Source organism: Triturus cristatus, chromosome 1_2 (genome assembly GCF_964204655.1).
Source record: "Triturus cristatus chromosome 1_2, aTriCri1.1, whole genome shotgun sequence".
In the NCBI taxonomy this organism is placed as follows: Eukaryota; Metazoa; Chordata; class Amphibia; order Caudata; family Salamandridae; genus Triturus; species Triturus cristatus.
The window spans coordinates 64013477-64033369 of record NC_140580.1 but is presented as its reverse complement, the minus strand read 5'-3'; the positions used below and the strand labels follow the sequence as shown (position 1 = coordinate 64033369).

The window sequence follows — 19893 nt, the reverse complement described above, 5'->3', positions numbered from 1 at the left end:
AGCACCCTCTTAAGGCCCAAGGAGTAGAGAGACCTTTCCGCAGGAGTAGCCGGATTGGGAAAGAAGGAAGGGAGAGAAATCGATTGGTTAACAAGAAAATCAGACACAACCTTTGGCAAAAAGGAAGGATGAGTTCTTAACACCACCCTGTTGTGGTGAAACAGTATATGGTTCCTTGGCACATAGCGCTTGGATCTCACTTACTCTGCGCGCTGATGTTATTGCCACTAGAAAAGCGGCCTTCCATGTTAAGTGCTGCAGCGTGGCCTTATGAATGGGCTCAAAAGGAGGACCCATCAATCTGGAAAGGACTAGATTCAACGCCCAATGAGGAGAAGGAGGTCGAACAGGGGGATACACCTTCTTCAAACCCTGTAGGAAATCCTTGACCACCTGCAGTTGAAAAAAGGGAAGGTTGGTTGGGGGACCTTCTGTAGGCCGTGATGGCAGCCAAGTGCACCCTAATCGATGAGTACTTCAAACCTGTCTTGGCTAAGTAAAGCAGGTAAGGAAGAATTACCTCTTCCTACCCCGTTGTAGGATTAAAATGATTACGTGCACACCACAAGTAGAATCTCTTCCACTTACATACAGTCCTGAGGTAGATACAAGTGTCCATAATGCAGGACTTCATGAGCCATGCTGCCAAGTTCAGCGAGGGAAGGTTGGGATGGAGAATCTTCCCGTCCATCTTGGTCAGAAGGTCCGATCTGTAAGGCAGCCTCTTGTGGGGGAGTATCCACATCTGCAATAGGTCTGGATACCAACACTGGCGAGGCCAGTCTGGAGCTATCAGGATCATCAGCATGTTGGATCGGATGAGCTTGGACACCACCTTTGGGATGAGAGGCAGGGGAGGAAAGGCGTAAGCAAATGCTCCGGACCAGTCCATCAAAAGCGCATTCCCCCTCATCCCTGGACGGTAGTACCTGGACGCCAAAGTGTGACATTTTTTGTTTTGGTCGTCTGCAAACAGATCTATTGAAGGTCAACCCCACTGACGAAAAATGTCCGCCACCACCTCGACGTTTAGCACCCAGTCTGGCTGATCTTCGAAGTGCCGACTGAGTGCGTCTGCTCGCACGTTTTGCTCCCCTCGAAGGTGCACTGCTGTGATGGAGAGATCTCGGGCTAGAAGCCAGTGCCAAATTGCTTGAGCTTCCAGGGAGAGTGGGCGAGAGCGTGTACCACCCTGTTTGTTGAGGTAATACATGCTGGTTGTGTTGTCTGTTTGAACCAGAATTGAGTTGGATTTGATCAAAGGCTGAAAAGCTTTCAGAGCAAGGCGAACTGCTCGCAGCTCTAACATGTTTATATGATAGGACTGCTCCTTGTTGGACCACCGGCCGTGCATCTGTAGGCAATCCATGTGAGCCCCCCATCCTTGCAGGGATGCATCTGTGATCAGGGACTGTGCCGGAAGTGGTTGATGGAAGGGGACTCCCACCAAGACGTTCTTCGGTCGAGTACACCAAAGAATGGACGACTTTGCTTCTTGAGAGAGCACAATCCGGTCTTCCCAGTGACCTGATGCTTGATCCCACTTGTCCTCCAGATCTTGCTGCAAAGGTCTCATTCTCAGCCTGGCGTTGGGAATGAGAAAGATGCAAGAAGCCATCGACCCTAGTAGAGATGCTACTTGCTGGACCGTTGGCTGAGCTGCATGGAGGAGAGCATCGCATTTCTGTTTAATCGAAAAAAAGTCTCTCCTCCGAAGGAAACGCTCTTCCTATGTTTGAATTAGAGTGGAGCCCAAATAATGGATAGTCTGAGTAGGCCAGTGAACCGATTCCCGATTTCTCCATGTTCACATGTAGGCCCAATCGTTGGAGCAGACTCAAACAAACTTGAAAGTCGTTCCTTACCGCTCGAGGGGATGGCCCTTTCAATAGCCAATGGTTTAAATATGGGTAAGCAAACAGACCCTTTCGATGCAGGGCTGCAGCCACCACTGCCATGCACTTGGTAAAGACTCGTGGGGCAGATTTCAGTCCGAAGGGCAAGACTTTGAACTGGTACTGCTTGTTGCCGATCACGAATCGTAGCTACTTGCGATGACGTGGAACGATTGGTATGTGGAAGTACGCATCTTGGAGATCCATCGAACACATCCAATCTCCTTTTTGTAGATGTGGACATATTTGATGAAGCGCCAACATGCGAAACTTCTCCTTCAAGATGACTTTGTTCAGTGATCGAAGGTCCAGGATAGGTCTTAATTTGTGCTCTTGATCTTTTTTCGGCACAAGGAAGTACCTGGAATATATTCCCTTCCCTCGCTGAGCAGGAGGTACCTCTTCTACAGCCTTTTTTCGCATAAGGGATGCCACTTCCTGACGAAGCAACTTTAGCTGGTGAGGACAAGATCTTTATGGAGGAATGTCCTTTGGAGGCACACGAAAACGTAGTGCGTATCCATTGCGCAGTATACTGAGCACCCACCGATCTTTTGTTATGTTGCACCACTCTCTCAGATGATTTGAAACACTTCCTCCCACTGGAGTGGGCAACGGTGCTAGAGGAAGCTCGTGTTCATTGCTTCCCTGCAGATCTGGCCACGTTGGAGGATTGTTGCTAATACCTCCTCTACCCCTGTTTGATTTTCGGCCTTGGAACTGCGATTTTCCTTGGTTCTTGTTTTGAGACCACTGAGGGGTTTGAACCCTCTGTTGGTAGCTCTTGCGCTGGTGGGTCCTGTATCGTCGCTTGAATTCTTTTTTCTTTCTTTTCCAATCCCACAGCCTTGAGAGTGTCTAACTCGGCTTTCATCCTTGCCATCTCCTCATCAGCATGGGAGCCAAAAAAAGAGGAGCCAGAGAAGGGTAGATTAAGGATCCGTTGTTGGGCATCTGGTTTAAGTGCCGTTAACCTCAACCAGGCAGATCTTCTAGCACAAATCCCATGCGCATAGGAATGTGCCAACAGTGTAGCACCATCCGCTGCCGTGCTAATGACTTGATTGGCTACGAGGGATCCTTCTTTGATCACTTCTTCAAAGTCCCTTTGGTCCTCTTTCGGAAGCTTTTCCTTGAAACGGTCCAAGGAGTCTCATAAAGCCCTGTCATAGTAGCCTAATAAAGCTGCTGCGCTAGACACTTACAGCAAAGATGCTGCAGATCCGCAAACCTTCCGTCCCCAGGAATCTTGGGATCTACTTTCCTTAGCCGGTAGGACTGACGAAGAAGCTGTCACTGTATGCGTTTTTCTTGCCGCCGCAACAATCACAGAGTCCGCAGGAGGGTCTGTTTCAGCTGGCTTATATTTCTTTTGGATTCTAGCCGGCGTAGCCTTAATTGAAGATGGAGTAAGAAAAATGTCCATCACAGGTTCCAAAAGACCAGGAACTAGAGGGAGCAAAGGTCGAGACGCTGATCTCTGATGGAGTGTCTCAAAAATAACCGTTGTAGTGACTTAAGGAGTCGACATCTCGATGTTCTACTTCTGTGCTCCCTCTGAAGAACATCATGGTAAGTATTGATGTCGTCGATCGGAGATACCCTTGATAGAGGGCTATCCGACAGAGTGGGAGAGTAGTCTCTCTTAGAAGAACGAGTAGAGGAGGAAGACCATGTAGGGGATCTTCTACTCTTGTGTCGAGAACCAGAAGGTCTGCATTCCCGTGACCTGCCTGCGCGGTCCCTACGTCTGGTCGATGGAGACTTAGCCACCATCTTTGCAAAGGCGACATGTGGAGTGGACTGGTGTACTCCTCCTCTCGCCTTGCTGTTCCTGTAGGGTTTTTACTCCAGTGGTGGACCGGAAGAAGCCATCTTGGAGACAAATGAACAGAAGGGGAAGCACCCCTGCGCTGCGAAGGAGACCTTCGTCGCGACCTATCCGAATGTCGCTCTGGAGATGTAGAGGGTGAATGCTCTGGTGAATGACGTCTCGAGGAGTGATAGGACGAGTGCTGTGAAGCTGAATCCGTCACCAACACTACAGAGCCTTCTCTAGACCTCACTGATGCAGGTCTCGACGTCGAGTGTATGACCTGCTCCGACGGAGCCTCCCTCGACGCCGAATGAGATGTCTTTCTCGACGTTGATCTTCGGCCAGCTACTAGATCAGGTCTTGACGTCGATTGATTTAGCGACGTAGATTCTCTATTCTTCGACGTCGATCGCCTTGCTGACGACGTCGAAGTACCTCTGTGCCTCGACGCCTCTCGTCGTCGAGCAGACGACGGCGGAGGGCTTTTATTCCTCAACGCTGATCGTCGCCAGGATGACGACGGCGGAGGGCTTTTGTTCTTCGACGCCGTTCGTCGCCGGGATGACGACGGCGGAGGGCTTCTGTTCCTCGACGCCGATCGTCGCCGGGATGACGACGGCAGAGGGCTTCTGTTCTTCGACGCCGATCGTCGCTGTTATGACGACGGCGGAAGGGCTTCTGTTCCTCGATGCCGATTGTCACCGGGTTGACGATGGCGGAGGACTCCTGCTCCTCGACGCCGATCGTCGCCGGGTTGACGACGGCAGAGGGCTTGCAACTCTCGACGCCGATCATCGCCGAGTTGACGATGGCGAATGAAGTAACGCACCTGAATGTTGATGTTCTTTCGACGGCGAGCCCGCCGTCGATGGTCTTCTTCTGGACATATGTCCTACCGGTGGAAGTTTTTTCAGCGCCGAGGCCCAACGCTGAAGAAGAGCAGAGTGGAATCTTTCTTCTGGAAAAGGATCTGACCCTCTTAGAGCCCTTTCTAACCGGTGACCTGCCTCTGGAAGATGATCTATCCTTTTCTGCCAGTCCATAGAGACGTATTCTTTCTCTGTCTTTCAATGTTCTTTTTGATAAAGACTGGAAATGAGGGCAAGTCTTGGGGACATGATCCTTAGGAAGACAAAGTATACAGACTGCATGAGAGTCTGTCCTGGCCTTCTTTTTTCCACAAGCAGGGCAGGGGTAAAAAAGAGATGGCATTTTTTAATGGAAAAAAATGCCAAATTCTGTCAAAAAAAGACAGCACCTTACTTCTAAAGCTGTTATACGTCGAAGTAAGAAGAGATTTTCCAAACATTGGAGATTATTTCTGACATATGACAATGTCAGAAAAGGCAGTGTTGTGTAACCAGGGTCCTGACGGAAGGAGCCGGAAAGAACATCTGACCTGTCACCCCTGAGGCATGATGGGAAGCTAGGGGTCATGGCTGCCTTAAAGGCACAGTGCCAATTTATTTCTATGTTGCTAAGGGTTAGCTTTTCAATGCTATGTTTCTACAATGCAAAAAGAACAATTGATGGACAGAATGCAGAACAATGTCATATATTCACCCCAGTACAGAGATCTGGGCCTAAACTCATCGTTTTTTTGCTCACCATGCCATTCCAGTTTGGACCCAGCCATATGCAAATTAGTCTTGACCCTGTGCCCCATGGGAACAGTCCAGCCCGAACTGCCAGGCCAGGTCCTCCCTGGACTGGAAACAAGCATCCTAGGACCGGTTTCGGGAATTCACCCCTCTTCAGCCAGGATAGCTTGATTCCAATGGCATGGAGAGCACGGGACTCACGTCTGAGCATACCCGTCCCACTCGGGGTGACAAATGCAAAAAGAACAATTGATGGACAGAATGCAGAACAATGTCATACATTCACCCCAGTACAGAGATCTGGGCCTAAATCCATCGTTTTTTTGCTCACCATGCCATTCCAGTTTGGACACAGCCATATGCAAATCAGTCTTGCCCCTGTGCCCCATGGGAACAGTCCAGCCCGAACTGCCACGCCAGGTCCTCCCTGGACTGGAAACAAGCATCCTAGGACCGGTTTCGGGGTTTCACCCCTCTTCAGCCAGGATAGCTTGATTCCAGTGGCATGGAGAGCAAGGGACTCATGTCTGAGCATACCCGTCCCACTCGGGGTGACAAATGCAAAAAGAACAATTGATGGACAGAATGCAGAACAATGTCATACATTCACCCCAGTACAGAGATCTGGGCCTAAATCCATCGTTTTTTTGCTCACCATGCCATTCCAGTTTGGACCCAGCCATATGCAAATCAGTCTTGACCCTGTGCCCCATGGGAACAGTCCAGCCCGAACTGCCAGGCCAGGTCCTCCCTGGACTGGAAACAAGCATCCTAGGACCGGTTTCAGAGTTTCACCCCTCTTCAGCCAGGATAGCTTGATTCCAGTGGCATGGAGAGCACAGGACTCACGTCTGAGCATACCCGTCCCACTAAGGGTGACAAATGTAAAAAGAACAATTGATGGACAGAATGCAGAACAATGTCATACATTCACCCCAGTACAGAGATCTGGGCATAAATCCATCGTCCATTCTGTCCATCAACTGTTGCAGCAGTGAGATGGGACTGTAATTCAATAGAATAGACCCATCAAGTCGTGCTTTCTTTGTTAACGGGAGGATTAGGGCTCGCTTCAACAAATCCAAGTATACCACTGTCATTAAAGATGAATGAAAGATATACACTCAAAGTAGGTACTAAGCGAGAAAGGATAAAATGGGGCAGGGATCTGGTAGGGAACCAGATTTAATTTCAGTCATAGTTTTCCCCACCTGCTCTTTAGTGATGCAGGTAAAGTTACTTACCTAAGTGTACTTCAGCTCTGGGGTGGGAGCCTGTCAAGGCACCTGAAAGGTCCTCTAAGGTGGGGTGCAGGCCAAAAGTGGAGTATACTTTCTCTATTTTATTGGAACACTAGTTGGCTATGGCCCCATTATTAATGTTTTATCTCAGTGTTTATAGAATCTATTCCTACCAGCACCAATACTAAACTCTTCCCTCCAAAATCTGTGCAGAAATGAATGTTTCATTCATCAGCATATGGGAACAGAAACGGGTGCCATTTCATTCTCATGAGAGAGCAGACCTGTATTTTTTTTTTTAACATTCACATTATGGATCCATGTAAGTAACAAGGACCACTTGCTATAAGCCACCAACTACATTAGTCAATTGCTTCAATAAATATCCCGAATAATGAAAAGACTGAGGGGCATATTATCAAGAAACGGCGTTAAAATTATCGCCGCTTTAGCGGCAGAAAACTGCCGCTAAAGCGGTGATAATGGGCTTGATAATATGCCGCTGAGAATTCCAATAGAAGCCCATGTTCTGGTGTGAACATGGGCTTCTATTGGAATTCTCAGCGGCATATTATCAAGCCCATTATCGGCGCCTTAGCGGCAGTTTTCTGCCGCTAAAGCGGCAATAATTTTAACGCCGTGCTTGATAATATGCCCCAGAAAGATGAAGTTAATGAGCTACAAGCTCGGCATAGTACTTAGCCTCATCAAGAAGGTCACTACCTGGTCCTGTACATCCAGAAGCAATTCATCAAGATTCCTCAAGGCAGATCCTTGAAAATGTGAAGAATACATGTAACTAACATGCAGACATGAAAAGAAGGCTGATCCCTGAGCACATGTCAAGGACAAAGGTCATCCTGATGTCCATGGAAATCTAAGGCTTAGATTTTCAAAAGTGTCAGTCAATGCAGCACAGCAACCTAAGTTGTTGCGTTGCATTCCGTGGTAAGGAGAGAGCAGGAAAGCACTATATCTACAAGATATAGCACTCTCCTGCTCTCTCCTTAACTCTGGCGCACAATCAGGCAGCCATGCACCACGTCCACACTTTTGCACCATAGTGCAAGTGTGTCGCCGTGAGTTTGGCATAGGTTTTGTACTGGAAAAAAACCTTCCAGTACAAAATACTATAGGACATATTTATCAATGTGTTGTAATGCCCTTGCGCCACGCAACGGGGGGTGAAAGGACTCTGCAACACTAGGATCTATCAAGATCTATCAAGCCACGCAAGGCCACCCTGCGTGGCCCTGCATGGCTTGATAAATCTGGACTAATGCAGCAAATCACTGCTTTGCGTTGCTCTGCCCCAGGGAGGTATTCCGTAGGTGGTGTGTGGGTTTTCCTGCCGCAAGGGTGTCTGTGTTGGCGCTAGGCAGACAAAAAGGTGCCATTGCAAGGAAAGGACAGGAATGCACTTTCCCTTTCATACAGCGCAGCAAGGTGGCTTGCTGCGCTGTGCTACATGTACATTTTATAAATCTGCGCCCAAGTTTAGAATAACTTTAAAACTTTTCCCACTTCAAATGTGTGTTGAGCAGTGCAGCACACAAGCTAAGTGGAAAAAGTTATAAGAAATAAAAGCATTTCTCATTTTTAACGCCTTCTTCAAAGTGGTTTTAGTTTTTGGGGGCAAAACCTCATCTACTATTGTTAATAGATAGGGTTTTGCGTCAAAAGCGATGGATGGTAGCATGGGAACGCATATGTGCCACCCATGTAATGCTTTGCGTTGCTTTCAGGGATCTTTGCAGCGCAAAACAAGCCATTTGCTCTGCAATGTATAACACCTGTATGTGATAAACTCGGATCGCCACTGGCAGTGGAGATTTGTAGTGTCTTTAGTGGCTCAGATTAAAACTGACTTATGCCAACTACTAGAGACATCAAGCCTCAAAGACAGAAGCACAGTTTGGACATTTATTGGATTTGAAGCATTCATGAAGACAACTCAGCGTGTACATGGTCCTTGTTTCATCTCACCTTTTTATGCCTGCTTCGAAGCCAAACCCAGCATGGAAGACCTCCAAGAAAACGCAAGCGTCATGAGCATCGTCATGACTCCACACCTGCCACGTGTAAGAGACATGGGGACTTTTAGGTCTTTGTCATCGCCAAATTCCATTTCTTTTTCCATGTTTAGTATTAACAGTGGGCTGTTGTTTACATTAGATACTGCGCATCTGTGATCAACTTCTGTCTGGATTGTGCACCTGCAATGTCCATAGGACACAACCTCTGCACTGCACACAGGACACAGAGTCCCAATATTGCTCATCATAAGCAGCACCTTTGCAAAGCCAATATCAGATCTGCACTCGCTACCGAGACAACACCGCTCCTCCACCAGCCAGTACCCACACATCCAGACAGAACAAAAAGACATGCGGTCACATAAAAATTATGAATGTGTTTTATTTTTTAATTAAAACTTGCATTTAACACATTTCAGTTTGAACACAGAGGACCTAAACACAGATCTTTGGGTTGAGGACGGGTCGCGGCATGTATGGCAACCAAGGACTGGCCCCAAGCTAAAGGCTATATGAAGCTATCATCAGAAATACAAAGATACAAAAAGTATGTTTTTTTCACACCAGACATTAAAACAGCAAAAATGGAACACGGAGGAGTGGGGGCAGGGTTCAAATAAATAACACAAAGCAGACATTGAAGAAAATTCAAACAAATGTTTCCAAAAGCTCTGTTACTGGTGCCTGAGAAATGCTTGTTTGTGGGCCTCAGAACTGGAGTTGATCAGAATTTCGTCACTGAGTTTCATCCTAGACCTTGTCAATGCAGCAGAAGGTGGCGGGAATGCATTTCCCAAGAACACTCGGCTTTCAAGGCTACGAGTGATTCAAATTCCCAAAGTCCACACAGTGACTCCACCATATTTAGAAAAGGCCGCACAATGTACCTGTCACAATGTCAAGCTTCTTACTCAATTTCACAATCACATTTCTAAGCTTTCAGGAGATTGAGCCCAGCACAGTCATAAAATATTCACAGTCACCACCTCTACAGTCTCAAGGTTTCTATACCAGTACCTACATTACATTCTTACACGTTCAATATCATCAGACCATCATATTCCCAAACTTGCCACATATGAAGCTCAACACACATCAAATATTCTTCAAACTCGTTGCATTTAACACAACCCAAATATTTTTAAAGGAGTGAACTCAATTCCTATGCTGGATTTTCATGACCATCACAAAGTTCACATGCCTACAGAAGGTCGTTGAAAAGTGTGTAGCTGCCCAGATTCAGAAAACTAGCCTGCTGAAAATGTGTTAGGTCAGTGCCTTCTGGCGATTGCTCTGAACTAAACGTGCTGCTCTATGTTTAGGTGACGAGATTCCTCCTGATACTGAATGACTGCATGACCGTGCTGCGTATGTGCCCATGTTCTGTCTCTCTGCAGCACACCAAAACATAGGGCATCACATCCCACTGTTCATGCTTTCTTTCACAAAGAATGGGTGAAAAGGCACTGAACCGGAAATGAAATACTACAGAGAGAACAGAAAGTGGCAGCCCGGCAGAGTAGTTTTTCAAACTATTATTTCTGGTGCTCTCCGAGCACGGCAAAGGAAGGAATGGGCGAACACTTATGCTGCACGTTAACCTGGAGCCCAGCTGCAGTAGCTCACAGCCTCATTTACATATGGTATATGAGTGCAGTCTGGTGCTGGGGTGGACAATGGCCTGCCATCGTGATCAACAGCCTATGGAAGGCTAGCTGATTGGCCAGCTGCCACTTTGTGCATCCAGCCAGAGTTGGCTTTAGGGCTGGTGGTGCCCGTTGCGACAATCTTTGTTGGTGGCGCCCCTATGACAGTCTTCTCTACGCATCCCTCACTACCACCCTTCAATGGCGCCCCTCATCTCTTCATAGCGCCTCACATTTAATTGATTTCCTTTATAGTGCTACTCATCCCAAAGTAGTGTCAGTGTGCATTACATCACGCACACATATTACACAGGTACAATGAATCAAGGGTGTGTAAATCAATGTACAGGAAAAGTAACATACAAGAATGAGGGCTTCAATGTGCAGAAGGTGCATAGCATCCATACTCGGAGGCAATATGTGTTAAGAGTGGTTGATCTGCAGAAACAGACCAGGCTGGAACGCAGTGGTTGATGGTGTCTTCACTAATTAGAATGTGTTACTATCCAAAGAAACTCTTTTTAGCAAACATGGAACAATTGAGAAAAAACAATGTTTGCAGTTTGCAAACAGTGCCTTGATACCGTATCATAGATCACTGTGCTGTATTGGAAGAATTGTAAGCTATGAACGGCAAGCATGAAAATGATCTCTGTTACAAAAGCAGTAACTCGCTGGGCTATCTACCTAAAATACAAATCTGTGACCTGCATGATGCATGTTAAGCTCTGCAGCAGGCACATAAACCCCCTATGCTACTTTAGGAGACAAAAATGTGACTAAACAAAACTTGGATTCATCCAGCTAGTATATTAATCACCAGTGTTTCCTAAAAACGTTTATTATCGCCTGAAAATTGATGGTGAAATAAAGAACTCTGCAGCTGGTGCCTTTTACCTCTAAAATATTTTATAATGCAGCCCGAGCTTGGCACCCGGTGTGGTGGCACCTGTTCTACTGCCCTAAAGCTGGCACTGCCTCCAGCTCCTGTCCAGTTCACCTGGGAGAGGAGAAGAGGGCAAAGAAACTACGTATAGTGGAGGGCAGCTCACGCACTGAAAGCAGAGTGGGAGTGGTGAGATATTTTAGAAAATGAGGGAGTGGGGTCCTTTGCTCCCAGAGCTGAACATTGGTGTAATCGGGAGACAAAGAATCCTAGTCTGGTGGCTGACCTGCCATACCTTCCTGTGACTCTTGCCTATGGGCAGAGCTATACATTGTACCGGAACAGATCCTACAGAGTTCAGCGACTAGCCCTTTCTGTTTTCAAAGACCAGCCCCTTACCTTGAATCCATAAATCACACATAAGTGGGATGCTCATAGAATTGAAATCTTTCGGTAATGAAACATTTGAAGAGAGTACTTACTGTTTGTCCACCCTGAGCCTCTGCAATGAATACATTTATAACCTGAATCATCATTGCATGAGGGACACGCTCTTTGACCGATAACCAGCACGTATGGGACAGAGCCAGGGAGCTATGCCATCATGAAGCAACTGAAGCCAGAGAATCGCGAGTGCAGAGTTCAGGGAGGGACTGAAATCACGCACACTGATGTAACAGACAAACCTTTGGTGGTCGAAACACTGTGCTTCCTGACTGCCAAACACCTGCTTTGGTGAAGGCTATATCCGTTAACCCCGCAAGCCACGGTGAGGATCCAATATGAGTTCCAGAAATACATGGCTTCCAGATCAAGAGTAGCAATCATCTCAAATGTTTTATCAATGCCTTGAAAAACGTTTTATAAATTCCCCTGACCGACTAGAACGTTGCAAATCAAATACTATTTTTCCCGTTGATCTGGTGTTAGTGCGCCTGGATGCTGTGGTTCCCAGCCTGCTGCAATCCTGAACCCTCTAGTTATGTCCTGAGAGATCAGGGCCTTTCAGTCCTGCTCTTAAAGTCTAGATGTTCCTATTCTGGCCTTAGTTCCTTCGTCTCTTACAATCCTGCTGCCTGCATCCATGCCCCTCTAAACATAACTATCTGTCAGCACCTACCAATTCTGGCCTTAGTGAACAACCGTTTTCAATTCTTTCTCCTCCTACTTGCAGTTATTGTTCCTAGGCCTGCTCAACTCCAATTATCAGTACCTCTCATTCCATATTTTATCTGCTCAGTAAGCGCATACCTTGAACCTGTGCACCAATCAAATTTTAGCTCTGTGTTTCCTAGCTGAGTGACACCTTTCTCCTATCCTTGAAAGCGACACAGAACGTTAGAACCTGCAGTACACAACACATTTGTCATGCCAAGTGTGTGCTGCATTTAATGCACATCCATTGTCCTATTGTACCTTGTACACCCTTAACAGTATTTTTGTTTTTTCTCAAACTTCTGAGATGTCAGTTGCCTTTCCTGATTCCAAAAGGCAGACATAATGAAAGCAAACATCGATTTGACTTGACTGCACCGTTTGGTTTCTCATTTCCGTCCAAATTTGAAATAGCATGCCTAACTAGGGATCTCTGAATATGCTTCTAAATTTCATGCCTTTTTTTTAATTTTCCAGACATATAGCCTGCCCCCCAGGGCTTTAAGTGGGATGAAAAAACTGGGGGGTATCTCAAAGGGGCGTGTCTGATGCAGATAAGGGCGTGGCTTTAAACGCGTAAGCTAAATATCTGTACTTACATATTGTGCCGCCAGACTAGCATTTTGCTGCTTCTGTGACTGAATCCAGATATATAATACAATAACTAAGATTACCTACAGCAAGCTTGCTATTGGCTTTGTCAGTGGCTGTTAGTTGCATAAGATACATAAGCAACAACTATGGCTTCGTTGTATATAATATTGAAAATACTTCCGTTCTGAAATGATGAGACGGTAAAAGAACTATAACGAGTCTCTTTGAAGTTACATCACAGACAGTGAAGTGTGGCACTGCTGCAGGGGTAAGTCCCCCCCCCACCCCGAGGGTGAAGGCAAAAATGGAGAGCCGGATAGAGACCCGTTTCGGCACCTGCTTTTTAGAACTGCCGTTGCCGAGCACCGGCAAGACCCGGCCCACTTAAAACCCTGCTGCCCCCCATGCTATTGAATGTTTCTATTAAGCTGTGGGTATGCGTCTTCTAAATTCGTTTTTAATGTCAGATATTAAAACAGAAGAATCTCTTTGATTTTAAGCAACAGGAGCCATCATCTAATGTACTCAGAAGCGACAAATCGAGGAAATGTACCACACTAACAGAGGCAGGTCCCTTTACCAGACTGTGGACCTTACCTGCCTCGTCTGCTTACCATCCAATATTTCATTCGGTCTCCCACTGCAGACTATACCTTTTATGCCAGGACCTTAGCCAAGAGCACTACGACACCATTGCCAGCACACTGTCTGAGCCTGAAAGCCTCCCAGCTCAGCACGGTTTGTAAGCATTTAGAAGTGACCCCTAGCATCATGCCTGTGCGAATCAGGACACTTAAAGTGCAAACAGTGGCATCACCACTCAACATGGGCGTGCTCACAAAATCCTCTATCACAAGTCTATGATTCTCCAAATCTGTCTCTTAAGTTTCCATGAACCGCCTCCCATCGGAGCACCCCATGCAGAGTTCTACTCTTCGATTCCGCAGTGACCTGTGTTACCAGGTCTCTTCGGTACAATGCCCTCAGTCCTCTCCAAAGGGCATCACAGCCCATTCACAGGTTGCGTGGTTGTGACTTTGCAAGGTATGCACATGTTACAGTAATCCCAGGTTTCACAAAATTTGAGTACAACATTCCCAAGCCTTTCACGTTATGAACAGACCATGAATCAGAAGTCCTCCATTTTGACTGTGAATTCACAATCACCGGCTATCAGTTTTCTTGTTTGTTGCTTTCTATGCGATGAGAAAAGATTACTTTGTTTAGGAGATAAAATTTAGAAACCCTATTGAGCGCTTGCAATTTCTTGAGATTCAGGTCGAGATGTCACTTGGTGCCTCTTAGTAAAAGCCTGCATGCTAGAAGCCTAAGAAAGGAAAAGAGCATTTAAAGCTTCCCTTTGTGGACATTCATTGTGTAGGACCCAAGAGTCAGTGACTTTGTGTGTCTTCTACTTCATTATGTTTTTCTTGAATGGGAGCTCAGAGGTCAACAAAGTGGTGCATTTGTTCCTTCATCGATAATGCAGTTTGTGTAAGAACCCAGACTGCAATAAAGGGGTCTGTTCCTTTCGCTCGATGTTCTTTTCACTGGATAGTATACAAGGATTTATGAAAAGGGGCTGGTACTTTCTTAATTTCTGGATACTTAGTGATACCTACAACGAAGAAACCTGAGGGTGGGCTCCACTGTTTGTAGGACTGGGGGTTGGTGACAAAGTTCACTTTTCAGTTCACTGGACGGATTGCTGTGCCCAGTCCTGTGCCTTACGTTCAGTCATTTACTAGAAGAGAGAGGGCTAGAGATGGGGGTGGTGTTGACGGTAACTCCATTAAATACGAGCTGTATTGATAGAGGCTCAAAGGTCTAAGAAGTGTCTTGATCCTCCTGCTCCTCTTCGGATGATGCATTCAGTTCCGTGCCATTATTGAGGGTGAGAAGAGCCTCATTCGTCGATCTGCTGTTTTAAACTCAAGGGGTAGCGAGGAGAGACGTGAGTGGAAGATATATTGTTTGTGCACCTGAAGGTCAGAATGCTGAGTGGTGCGGACTACTCACAATATTTTTTATGTGGACTATAAATGTGAGGGAAAGGAGCAGTTCTACTACGATTTTATGGTGTGAAAATCAATGTGTGCATGATCTGAGCTCATCCTTCAGCCCAAACGCTCTGGCTTACATCCTACAAGTTGGCGTTGTTACTTTGTGAGTTAGGAATATAGAAACGTCTTTGTGGGCAGTTAGGCACCTTTGTGGGGTTGTTCGATTAGTGGCTCCTTCTGCATATAGAAGTTTAAGGTTACTTACAGAAGCAACTTCATCTCTGCGATTGAGCTCTTTGTTTGGAGTCTTGTGAGTGGTGATGTGAGCTGTCGCTTCAGCTCAGCAGTACACTCTCCCTTTTGAGCCTCACTAGTGGCGATGTGATCTGCTTGTGAGCTCAGTGGCAAGATAATCATTTAAGAGACTGAGGCTTGAAGTCATGGACAGCTGAGTCACCCGTGAAGAATCAAATGACTGGCATATTTGCACTGTTCTAGCACTAAGGGGCAGTTTATGCAGCTAGGCAAACTGGTTTAAGAGTTTGAGATACAATATGTTTAGAAAGTTTCCTTGCAGTGTTTTGTTGAAGTAACTTGAAATTATCCATTGGTCAGCCCTCGAGAAGAAGAGATGAGAGGGCCTGGTGTAGTGTGTGCAGATACTTGAGCTTTGGGGACGCTGGGGTTGAGAACCCCACCGTACTTGCACATTCGAAGAGCTGGAGCTTGTGACTTCTCAAGCATCTCTGGAGTACCCTTACACAAGGGAAGACAAAACCTGGAGTCGTTTAGCAATTATATGTATCTCTTCTTCCATTGCAGCAGCACAAAAGGTCCATCTAGCTCTACACTCACTATCGCACTACTTCAGGTGGCGTCCAACCTGCTCTCCCTGATTATTATCCCTGCTGTCTTAATGGTGCCACTGCTTGGAAGACAGCGTTCACGTCGATGTCACTGATCAGTCTCTTCCCACTCTGCTTTCTCTTGAATTGTGAACCCTGGAATATTAGTGGGTCCTCCTGCCCTTTGAGGCAGTCCTTTCCCAGCTCATGTAGCTTTATGGTGACTCGTGATTCACCATTTTTGGAGCAAAAGGTGTCTCACCGATCACTTCTCATGCGAGTGCTCTCGGTGGTCACTATGTTTGGAGGGGTGATTGGGTGATGGAGCCTGAGATTGTCGACCTGTGGTTGGTAGATTGTGGGGGACGGAAGTTCCTCCAGGGGCCATTCCTTCCATAGCAGTAGGAATCGTACCTGGTGTGACGCCTACCACACCAGGAGGGTACCTGCAGGCAAAGAGAAAAGTACAAGTGTTAATTCCAGATAGCACTTCAGTCTTTCTACGAGGGTAGTTTTTAATCTATGGGATACTAAGGGGATAAGACTCTTCTTGTCCTTAGCCAGTGGAGAATGTGTTGAGACGTTTGACTAGAAAGGGAGTCCTAAGCTACATCTCACATCACTGTTAGGTTATCTGGTAATGTATTCAATCTATATGGTAACGGACATGGAAGTAAAACATTTGGCAATCAAGTTACACACGTTTACAAGCTCCTTCCTTCCTTATGGGCATGCATGCCTGTACATGTGTTTGTCACCCTATACTATCCCAGCTCCTCGTCCATTCCTGCTTTTATGGCAGTTGTCAAGCTGGAAGCCACATCAGGCAGGAGACCATATGTATTGTATCAAGCCCAAAGAGTGAAAAAGAGTGGTGTCATGAAAAGCGAGCTGGAAAGGATGTTTTCAAGCACACGTCTTACTGGGGATTACTGAAAAAGGGTGTAGTCAATTATTGACGAGTGCCTCTACTGGTCCAGGAAGGCACATAAGGGTGACCAGAGGTAATGATCATGGCTGGAGCTGAACAGAGAAATTCAATCTCAGAAGACCTTTCATCCCCTAAAGCAGCATATGGGTCTAATCCTTATGGATGGCAGGCATTGACTCTTGGTACGCCTTCCCACGATGCACAATAGATACAATAATCATGATCTTAAGCTAATGAATAACAGAGAAACACAGAAAGCCTCTGCTTCTGGGGGAATCAAAGATCCTTGACCTTAACCTGGTGATGAGTTGTTAATTTGTTCACTCTGTTCATAGTAAACAATTTCAAGGCCACTTGTCTTAATCTTCTATGTTCTTGCCAAGTGGTAGGCATTTCCTTAAATTTGTTTGTTACTGAACAACTAGAACATTAGGGACTCTGGGGGAAACCCAGGGACATGTGGAAGCATGAAATACCTGTTTTCTGTGCAGGTGTAAACGTGATGCGCCTGTCACAAGCCATTTAGAAGATGGCAATATCTGTACTCTATTTCATTGGAAAGCTGAAAACTGACATTGCCTGTTATTTGGTATATGAAACCTGGAAATGTATCTTGTTGTTTTTTTGTTTTTTTACCGGGTGCTCTACTTTAAAAAATATAGGGGCAGATTTACAAGCCCCTTGCGCCACTTTTGCGTCACTTTTCCCATGTTAAAAATGATGCAAAAGTGACGCAAGGGCCTTGTAAATAAGCCCCATATTTTTTAGCTGCTAGATCTACATGATGCACCTTGGACTATGGCAAATATTAAAGTGCTTGTCCGATCTCTCAGACTTAAATAGAAGAAAGATGTGGGCATTATGGAGGAGGAGGACCGACTGCCTGACTACAACAATCCAATTTAAAATACTGCATAGACATTATTATGCACCAGTAAGTCAAGTGGAAAAGGAAACTCAGACAACACATTGCAGTAGATTTAAGGAGCTAATTGTGACTTCCTCCATATGGTATGGTCATGAACACATATCAGCAGATGCTGGCAAACAATAGAAACCACTCTTACACAAGCACTGAGATGCCCCATAGAATTATCATTGAACATTGCAACATTGTAAAGAAAGGTTATGCACCTAAAATTGTGGGAATAGGATGCCTGCTTGCGAGAAGAGACATTGCTCACTATTGGCTGAGCAGCAATACCCGTCGATTTCTGATTGACACAGAGGCATGGGCAGATATGGGTGTATCAGAGCAGAGTATGCCTGAATAAACATAAAAAGATCTGTGGACATTGGCTGACACATTTCAGACTGGAACGGACATAATCGGCTAATTAACCGCTCACACCTGGAGGATGGGGTGGGAGGAATAAAGGGGCAATACTGCCACGTGTGTAAACGTGTGGCAATGGTTAGATATGCTGCATATGCTGGGTATACTATGTTGTATGCATTGTTAATGTTCTTTCACTTAAAAATTAAATAAAATGTTCGTATTAAAAAAAAATAAGTATCCCATTAGTTTGTGAATGCTCCTTCGAGCTGGTTTTAATACCTGGAAATTGTGCTATAAAATGTACCGTTTTACACCTCAAAGCTATTTCGAGTTGAGAGCTCCACAAATCCCCCTTTCGGAGGCTATTCTCATTGGCTGCACTCGTCATTTTGTTATTACCTGTGACTATGAATTAAGGAAATCAAATGAAGAATCCAAGGGGTATATTCACAAGAACGTGTGATAACTACCGCAAGAGTAGCATAACGCAACTTTCAATATCGCAGCCTATCGTGGGAAAATAACCCTGTGCCAACGTGGAATTCACAACAAGGCGGTAGCATGCGATAGTCACCAGATAACCCGCCAAATCCCCGTGGGAAAATCAACGCCATGCTGCATAAATGCGATACGCGAATGCAAAAAAAATGCAATGAGGCCAACCGCGGTAGAAAAAGTAGCGAAAACCAGCCGCAGGCCTGCAAATCCCCCGCTTCTGGCGGAATAATGCACCATAAAAACCACAGAAAAAATACACCAAAACCAATCCAAAGCGCGTAGCAACATGGATGCACCCTGACACAGAGCAGGGGCCAATTCAACCCCACAACCCCCACAGACGACCAACAAGGAACAACGGGGTCGGGGAAGGCCAAGGAGAAGAGGGAGAGGAAGACGGGGTGCAGAAGACCGCAGGAAAACAAGACCAGCGTCACGGAGGTGACAGAACACTACCAGCAACTGACCCACTAGCAGACCAACTGGATTGCAGTCGGAGTGCCCAGGAGGCCAATCCCGGAGGCCAATAGGCGCCGGCATGACGTGACTACCTAACCAGGCACAAACCCGCTGCCAACAGGAAGGCAGCAACGGCGATAGGAGGTGGCAGTCCAGCACCACCGGAGGAGTCATCAGTGTGGAGACGGTGCAAGGAGTAGGGAGTGCGGACACAGCTCGAGAGGACCTGACACAACATCAACAGGGAGTGCAACGAACAGGGACTGGGGGGACCGGGGGAGTGGGCACAATGGCATACATGCACAACGAGGTGTAGCACACTGCACACCCACAATCATCCAGGTCCATGGTGCCGATCCCCTTGGCACACTGCAGCACACGCACATAGCACGAACAGCACACCCACATTGACGACAACGAGGAACAACGGGCATAGCCGACACTGCAGAACAGAGGACACAACTGGCTCCGCACATGCACAGAAACATGCCTACTACATCTGACGGAGCCGGAAACTGTGAAATGGAATTGTACGCGTACGACATCACATCGGTCATGTAGACCAAATGTACACTGTCCCGCAGAAGAATCCAGCACCCCTCAAACAGTCACAATGTACATTGCCATACAGTCTGCATGCAAACCTGCACAATGCACCACCATATATGTCAACGCAAAGTCAATACGCACCTCCCCTTCACATCGCAGAGGGGCACACAACACCTCCAGCAGAGCACAGAATACAACACATCAGTGATGACGGAGAGGACCACCACACCGTCGACACCAACACCCTACAACAGCACATGGATATCCCACGCAACCCTCCACCAGGACCCGGACAGCCAAGCTACTCAGAGGAGAACACCCAGCCTGCAACAGACCACACGGCATGAAGCACCAGCAAGCACAGTTGGCTCACGACACTTCACCCACCCACACATCACACCCCAATGCCATGTTCCTGCACACCAAAAGGAGGAGGCCCAACAGGTGTGGGGCCGAACC

At 46.6% G+C, this 19893-nt stretch overlaps 1 protein-coding gene across 2 annotated transcripts in view; it reads right to left on the bottom strand.

The window, feature by feature from the left end:
* Window positions 1-8953: 8953 nt before the first annotated feature.
* CTBP2 (C-terminal binding protein 2) overlaps window positions 8954-19893 on the bottom strand; it is a 150276-nt gene continuing 139336 nt past the window's right edge. For both annotated transcript variants that reach the window (XM_085601469.1, XM_085601479.1), the window contains exon 9: window positions 8954-16164. In XM_085601469.1, the coding sequence (XP_085457595.1) occupies window positions 15984-16164 (181 nt within the window). In that variant the 3' untranslated portion in view covers window positions 8954-15983. The remainder of the gene's footprint in view (window positions 16165-19893) is intronic.